General features: G+C 59.3%; 3 protein-coding genes across 10 annotated transcripts in view; all 3 read left to right on the forward strand.

Annotated features, from left to right (window-relative positions):
* Window positions 1–7,458, forward strand: part of LOC126945506 (emerin-like) — a 365,730-nt gene extending 358,272 nt beyond the window's left edge. For 5 of the 7 annotated variants that reach the window (XM_050775515.1, XM_050775516.1, XM_050775517.1 and 2 more), the window contains exons 2-5: window positions 6,388–6,593; window positions 6,717–6,821; window positions 6,976–7,053; window positions 7,268–7,458. In XM_050775515.1, coding sequence (XP_050631472.1) covers window positions 6,512–6,593; window positions 6,717–6,821; window positions 6,976–7,053; window positions 7,268–7,443 — 441 coding nt within the window. In that variant the 5' untranslated portion in view covers window positions 6,388–6,511 and the 3' untranslated portion in view covers window positions 7,444–7,458. Of the gene's footprint in view, window positions 1–3,901; window positions 3,912–6,358; window positions 6,594–6,716; window positions 6,822–6,975; window positions 7,054–7,267 lie in introns of those variants that run through there. The other 2 variants (XM_050775514.1, XM_050775512.1) reach the window with 2 other exon arrangements.
* Window positions 1–7,706, forward strand: part of ATP6AP1 (ATPase H+ transporting accessory protein 1) — a 125,505-nt gene that overhangs the window by 39,458 nt on the left and 78,341 nt on the right. The gene's annotated exons all lie outside the window — the stretch shown is intronic.
* The window catches only part of GDI1 (GDP dissociation inhibitor 1), a 121,470-nt gene that overhangs the window by 28,985 nt on the left and 84,779 nt on the right, over window positions 1–7,706 (forward strand). The window contains exon 1 of one of the 2 annotated variants that reach the window (XM_050775469.1): window positions 129–138. The exons of the other annotated variant lie outside the window; for it this stretch is intronic. The gene's annotated coding sequence lies outside the window, so the exon portion shown is untranslated. Of the gene's footprint in view, window positions 1–128; window positions 139–7,706 lie in introns of those variants that run through there. 2 annotated transcript variants of the gene reach the window in all.

Consider the following 7,706-nt stretch of genomic DNA (forward strand, 5'->3'; position numbering starts at 1 on the left):
GCATCCCCGCCCCGCGACCGCCCCGCGCCCGCCCCGCGCCCGGCCCGGCCTGGCGAGAAAGCCTTAATTGGTAAAATTGCCCAGGAGCCCGGGACGGGTGCGTGGGGGGCGGGGTGCGTGGGGGGCGGGGTGCGGGGGCGCGCCCTGAGCTTCAGCGACCCGCCGCCAGGCGACGCCGCCCCCCGAGATGAGCTCACCGCCAGCGAGGGCCGCCAGGCCCTGGGGGAGGGAGGACTTCGGCGGAGGGGAGGGAGTCGCCTCCAGCGCCCACAGGGTCTGCAGGGCTCATGTGTAGGCCCAATCACAAGGACGTTGCGTGTCTGAGTCTGGGGTAGCCAAGCGCACCCCAGGTGGAAAGGCCCAGGCCCAAGGCCACCTTCTCCAAGGAGCCACCCACAGTCACGGCCCCCCGGTATCTGTCCCAAGTCGGGATTGTGTTTCCTGGGGTGGGGGCAACAGGTCGTTGCAGGTGTTTGCTGGGTGCCTACCTCAGGCAGGGCCCCAGGACGGGACCGCAGGGCTCTGAGCCCTGGGATGAGCCTGACTGCCACCGATTGGGCGCTGCCAGGTCTGGCCTGGGGTGGGCAGCAGAAACAGGACCGCTCAGGTGGACACTCAGGGGCAGTCCCAGAGCCTGGGAGTGTGCAGCGGAGTGCAGCCAAAGAGCCAAGTGTCTGTGAACATGGCGGTCACAGCCACGCCCTGGCACTGCCAGGCTCTCTCTTCCTCTTCTATGTGCCCATTTCCTGGTAGCTTCAGATTCAGCTCAAATGTCACTTCCTTGGGGAAAGCCGCATAAAGCAGTGCCGTTGTAACATCTTGCCCACAACCCCCAATAAGAATTACAGTTGACACTGTGAGCCAGCACACACACACAGACACACAGATTTGAAACAAAGAGTAGGCTGCTATTTTCTATTCTATTCCAAAGAGGGAAGGGTGGAAGGAAGGGAGGGAGGGAAGAAGGGAGTCTGCTCACACCTGCTAATTTAGTTCTGCAATCCCCAGTTTAACACTGTGGCAAGGCACTGGTTGCCCTCTAGGTCTTGCTGCCTCTGCTGGCAATGGCATTTCATCCCCGAAGCCCCGCGGAAACCTCCCAACAGGCCCAGGGGCTCATCTCCAGCTGCTCCATCCAGTGTGTGTGCCCTGCTGGGGAAGCCACTTGCTAGATGAGAAACCTGAGCTCAGGCCCTCGAGGTAGCTGTGCTGCGAATCACAGCCAAGGCTATCCTGAGGAGGGAATCCCGCCCACCCACAGGCACCGGAACAGGTGGAGGGAGCATGAAAGAGGTAGTGGCTGCTTGGCTGCGTCTCAAGATCCCCGCTGTATTTGAACCCTCTCTTTCCACTCCTGCACCACTCCCCGACACACACACACCCCCTCTAAACACAAGCAGTTCTTTGAGTCTACTTTTTCCAGGTTGCAGTGGGAACAAAGGTTTCTATAACACCAGTCATTCCTTGTGAAGATCATGACATCTCCCTACGTTGAAGATGGCAGAGAACTGGAATTGGCTCCATTCCTGCTGCAAAGACTGAATCTCCAACCAGCTACACCAACAGTAGCAAGCTCACCACCCTCGAGGGCCACCAGGCCCTGGGGGAGGGAGGACTTCAGGGAGAGTTGCCCCCAGCCCCCACAGGGTCTGCAGGGCTCATGTGTAGGCCCAATCACAAGGATGCTGCATGTCTGAGTCTGGGGGAGCCAAGCGCACCCCAGGTGGAAAGGCCCAGGCCCAAGGCCACCTTCTCCAAGGAGCCTCCCACAGTCACGGCCCCGGTGTCTATCCCAAGTCGGGATTGTGTTTCCTGGGGTGGGGGCAACAGGTCGTGGCAGGCATTTGCTGGGCGCCTACCTCAGGCAGGGCCCCAGGACGGGACTGCAGGACTCCGAGCCCTGGGATGAGCCTGACTGCCATGGATCGGGCACTGCCAGGTCTGGCCTGGGGTGGGCAGCAGAAACAGGACCGCTCAGGGGGACACGAAAGTTAAGTTTGTTTAGTATTAAGAAGATTCTGATCTTAAAACATTGGCTGGGCATGGTGGCTCACGCCTATAATCCTAGCACTGTGGGAAGCTGAGGCAGGTGGATCACTTGAGCCCAGGAGTTTGAGACCAACCCGGGCAACACAGCAAGACACTATCTCTACCAAAAATATAAAAATTAGCTGGGTGTGGTGACATGCACCAGTAGTCTCAGCTGCTCAGGACGCTGAGGTGGGAGGATCGTTTAAGCCTGGGAGTTTGAGGCTGCAGTGAGCTATAATTTCACCACTGCACTCCAGCCTGGGTCACACAGTGAAACCCTGTCATTAAACATAAAAAAAAAATATGCAGGCCGGGCGCGGTGGCTCAAGCCTGTAATCCCAGCACTTTGGGAGGCCGAGACGGGCGGATCGTGAGGTCAGGAGATCGAAACCATCCTGGCTAACACGGTGAAACCCCGTCTCTACTAAAAAAAAATACACACACACAAAAAAAAACTAGCCGGGCGTGGTGGCGGGCGCCTGTAGTCCCACCTACTTGGGAGGCTGAGGCAGGAGAATGGCGTAAACCCGGGAGGCGGAGCTTGCAGTGAGCTGAGATCCGGCCACTGCACTCCAGCCTGGGTGACAGAGCAAGACTCCGTCTCAAAAAAAAAAAAAAAAATGCACTGTAGCTCATGCCTGTAATCCCAGCACTTTGGGAGGCCGAAGTGGGTGGATCACGAGGTCAGGAGTTCAAGACCAGCCTGGCCAAGATGGTGAAACCCCGTCTCTACTAAAAATATAAAAACTAGCCAGGCACAGTGGTAGGTGCCTGTAATCCCAGCTACTTGGGAGGCTGGGGCAGGAGAATCGCTTGAACCTGAGTGTCAGAGTTTGCTGTGAGCCGAGATCACATCACTGCACTCCAGCCTGGGTGATAGAGTGAGACTCTGTCTCAAAAAAAAAAAAAAAAAAAAAAAAGGCCAGGCGCAGTGGATCCCAGCACTTTGGGAGGCCGAAGTGGGTGGATCACGAGGTCAGGAGTTCAAGACCAGCCTGGCCAATGCAGTGAAGCCCGGTCTCTACTAAAAATACAAAAATTAGCTGGGCATAGTTGCAGGCACCTGTAATCCCAGCTACTCGGGAGGTTGAGACAGGAGAATCGCGAGAACCCAGGAGGCGGAGGTTGCAGTGAGCTGAGATCGCACCACTGCACTCCAGCCTGGGTGACAGAGCTAGACTCTGTCTCAGAAAAAAATAATAAAAATAAAAATAAAATGTTAACAGCTCAGTGAACAATCATCTACTTGTTATAGATACTGAGGAATGTTTCCATGTTGATATTTTTTCCTCATAACTCAATCACGTTGGGATTGTAAGTTATACAACATATACTGCTTGCCAGCCATTCCATCCTTAAGGAGCAACTCAGTTTTCTTATTCTTGACTTAGAATTGGTTGCACCACGATGTCTCCTCTGCCTGCACTTCCCAGGAAGAATCCCCTGGAGACCCTCAGATTTTCCTGTACATGCCCTTCCCAGACCCTCTGACGACTGCAAATCCCACCCTACCCTTGACGGGAAACTCTCTGAGGCTGTCCAGGTCATCAACCCCAGGGACCAGGTACTGGTGGGGGAATGTTCCATGAATTAATTGCTGTACTCAGGGCTCTTGGACAAGTCTCCCCTGATCACAGGGTCCTGACTCTCCCTGTATAAGATGGATGCTCTGCTGCTCAGGAGCCTGCCTGGCTTCCAGTGGTCTGGAGTGGAGCTGCACTGCAATGGGGCTGGACTTAGGCTCCAGGTACCCACAGGGTGGGTGCAGGGGGACCATCACAGTTCAGCTTCCTGGTGCCATCTGTGGTGGGACCTGATTGTGGGGCAAAGGGGTGGGACATAAAAGGCAGAGTGCCGAGGCAGGTACAGAACGGGTGGGGGGTGCTCCTTAGGGAGAAGGCAAATCTAGAATTCCTTGACCTCATAAGGAAACAGCTTGGATCCGTATGGGGAGGGGTGGCATGGGGGAGGATGGAGCAGCACTTAGTACACAGAGGCCTCTGGGAGATGCGCCAGGATTGCAGAAGGCTTGCAGAGGTGCTGGGGAATCTGATTTTGTCAAACCTAAAAAATCCACGAGGCAGCCTCTGAGCAGCCCAGAGTCCAAACTGCCATCTGTCCCCTCAGCTCTGAAAGATGAGGTGCAAACCCCTGCCCTACCCAAGGCTCTCCTGCTGCACACTGCCAGGCACTGTCTTCATGGACCCATACTTCCTCCCACATTGCTGGGCACAGAGCAGGGCCTTACCAACAGTGATTCCTCTTTGTTAGGATCTTTGTGTGTAGTCAAAACAAAGACCCATCTCCTCATTACTCCCCTAGGTGTCTACCTCTTCCCACCCCATGGGCAAACCTCCATGGATGACTGGTCTGTGACCCTCACCAGCTGGCTCAGTCATTCTGGACACAACCAGAGCCCTCCTCTCTTCTTCCCTTGTCACCAGCCCTCATCTGTGAGACCACAGATGGTATGTCACCTCTTCATGCTCCCAGTTTGGGGCCTACCCAGTGAGGGGCACACTAGTTGATTCCATACACCCTCAGCTGGCTTTGTTTAGAATGTGAATGTCACAGTCAGGTGCGGTGGCTCATGCCTGTAATCCCAGCACTTTGCTGGGAGGCCGAGCCGGGCTGATCACTTGAGGTCAGGAGTTTGAGACCAGGCTGGCCAACATGGCGAAATCCCGTTTCTACTAAAAATGTAAAAAGTAGCCAAGCGTGGTGGCATGTGACTGTACTCCCAGCTACTCTGGAGGCTGAGACAGGAGAATCACTTGAACCCGGGAGGTGGAAGCTACAGAGAGCCAAGATCACACCACTGCACTCCAGCCTGAGTGACAGAGCGAGACTCTGTCTCAAAAAAAAAAGAAAAAAAAAAAAGGATATGAATGTCACCTCCTTTCCCTTCTCCATGGGACAGCCCATATCTGATCAAGGCCCTGGGAATCCTAGCCACAGTTCAGGCTCCTGAGCAGGCCTTGGCAGCCTTCCATAGCTCATCACCGACGTCTGCCCCCTGCCTAGACACGCTGCGCTCAGGGACTATTCCGACAGGAGAGGACGCCCCGCTGCAGCTCCCCCCAGTGCCCCGGGTGAATGAACGGCATGAAGGATTAGGCGGGCACACGTTGTCTCTGTACGCATCGCACGGCGCCCTCTGCCCGCGCCCACTGGCGTGCCCGTCGGCATGCCCGGGCCCCTTCGAAGGCTGCTTGCTTCTGGAGTGCCAGCGGCCTCCTGGCCCAGTGCCCCATTTCCTCCCGGGTAGAGTGAGGGAGGAGGAAGGGAAGCAGAGAGGTAGGCGGTGGGAAGCAGCAGGCACATGTGCGCGGACGAGAGCCCTGCAGACTGGGAAGAAGGGCCCGTGGCAGGGGGTCTGCGGAGATCCCATAGGCGCGGGCCTTGCCCCGCAGCCGCTTCCCGAGCAATGCGCACACAAAGCGCCCCCGGCAGTGCCTGGCCCCGGGCCCGCGCTCTCTTAGGGTCCGCTGCCGGGGCGGCCGACCGGGATGCGGCCGGGAAACCCTAGGCTCTGGGGCCCAGGAAAGGGAGGCGACGGCGGGGAGCAGGGATGTGCAGGGACCGGGCGAAGTCCAAGTGACTTAGGGACCAGAGCCACCCCAAGCGCCGACTTCGCCCGCTCGCACGTCCCGGGTCCCTAGCGCGCAGGCCCCATCCCTCTCACCCGGCTGGCTCAAGCGCGCCACAGGGTGACGTCTTGGCTCCCAGCCGTGTCGCCCTGACTCCCGCGCGGGCCCCGCCCCCTGCCGCTAGCCAATCTGTGCGTTTGTGACTTTTGGGCCCGCAGCCCCGCCTACTCCCACTGCGATACCAGTTTGCATTGCCCTGACTCCCGCGCGGGCCCCGCCGCCTACGCCGCTAGCCAATCCGTGCGTTAGTGACGTGTGGCGCCCCTCGCGGCGCAGCTTGCTCCCACCGCGAGACCTTCTGCCCCGCGCCCGCGCGGGCCCCGCCTCCTCCATCGCTAGCCAATCCCCATGTTTGTGACGTAAGGGCTCTCAGCTCCGCTCGCTCCCAACGCAAGGCCTTTTGCTCCGCGCCTGCGCGGGCCCCGCCCCCTCCATCACTAGCCAATTCCCGTGTTTGTGACATATGGGCTTGCGGCCCCGCCCGCTCCCACCGCGAGACCGGTTCCCACCACCCTGACTCCCGGGGGCCCGCCCTCTCTGCCGCTAGCCAATCCGTGAGTTGATGACGTTTGGGCTCGCGGCCCCAGCCTCCCAGCTCTCAAGGCCCGGCCGGTCTGTGCCGGCTACTCCCGCCGTTAGGTCCCGCCCAGCGCAGCGCGCGCAGCCTGCGGAGCCAGCGGCCGTGACGCGACAGCGATTCGGCTGTGACGCGAGTGCGGCCGCTCCCGATGCACTCGTGCCGCCCCCGCCGTGCTCCTAGGCAGCCGTTGCTCGGCCGGTTTTGGTAGGCCCGGGCCGCCGCCAGGCCTCCGCCCGAGCCCGCACCCGCCATGGACGACTACGCAGATCTTTCAAATACCGAGCTGACCGCCTTGCTGCGCCGGTACAACATCCCGCACGGGCCTGTAGTAGGTACGCGGCGGCGGGCGGGACCCCTTCCGGGCCCCCTCCTCGTGCTCCGCCCCGCGACCTCCCCGCTGCCCTCCCCGCGCCCCTTCCCCGGCCCGCGGCCCTGACCGCCCCGTGTCCGGCCAGGATCAACTCGTAGGCTTTACGAGCAGAAGATCTTCGAGTATGAGACCCAGAGGCGGCGGCTCTCGCCCCCCGGCTCGTCCGCTGCCTCCTCTTATCGCTTCTCTGGTGAGAGCCTCGCCTGTGGGGACGGCCTGGGACGCGGGGAGGATGAGGTAGCGAGGGTGTGGCAGGGGTGCCGGTCGAGAGCGGCACTGGGGAAAGGGGAGGGAAGTCTTGGGGTGGGGGGGGCAAACAGTTCTGTCTCCTCCTTTCAATCCAGACTTGAATTCGACGTCAGGGGATTCAGATATGTATGATCTTCCCAAGAAAGAGGACGCCTTACTCTACCAGAGCAAGGGTAAGGCAGGGGTTGGGTGGGCACGCTGGCACCTTCACCCGACTGCGTCAGGGACCCCGCTCACAGGGAGGACCTGAGACCTCAGTCCCAACCACTCCAGCAGCCTTAGGAGGGAGAAACTGTCACAGGTCCCGAAATGGGATTCAGATTAGGGCCATCGGGCCAGGCGGGGCACACCGATGCCCCCTCTGCTACCGCTGCCCCCCTTCCCAAGGCTACAATGACGACTACTATGAAGAGAGCTACTTCACTACCAGGACTTATGGGGAGCCCGAGTCTGCGGGCCCGTCCAGGGGCTTCCGCCAGTCTGTGACTTCACTCCCAGATGCTGACACTTTCCACCACCAGGTGAGCTGGCTGGCAGGCGTACTGTACTTGGGTACAACCTAGGGGATCGCGGCTGTGTTTGGATAAATCCAGGGGGCCACTGGGTACAAATGGTGGCCCTTGGGCCTCTGGGGAGACTTTGGCTCAGCAGACACCTGTTTGGTCAGGGTCCTACTTTGGGGAGCTCTCAGAACTATGTGACTAGAGCACATAGGATGCGTCCTGCACCCTGGTCTGGGATCTAGGTTCCAGCTCTTCCTGAGAGTCCTGGGGGCAAAGGGGGATGCTGGGGCATGAGCACAAGTAGCAAGGCCCCATGGATAAAA

The sequence above is a fragment of the Macaca thibetana genome, chromosome X (assembly GCF_024542745.1).
Source record: "Macaca thibetana thibetana isolate TM-01 chromosome X, ASM2454274v1, whole genome shotgun sequence".
Lineage (NCBI taxonomy): Eukaryota > Metazoa > Chordata > Mammalia > Primates > Cercopithecidae > Macaca > Macaca thibetana.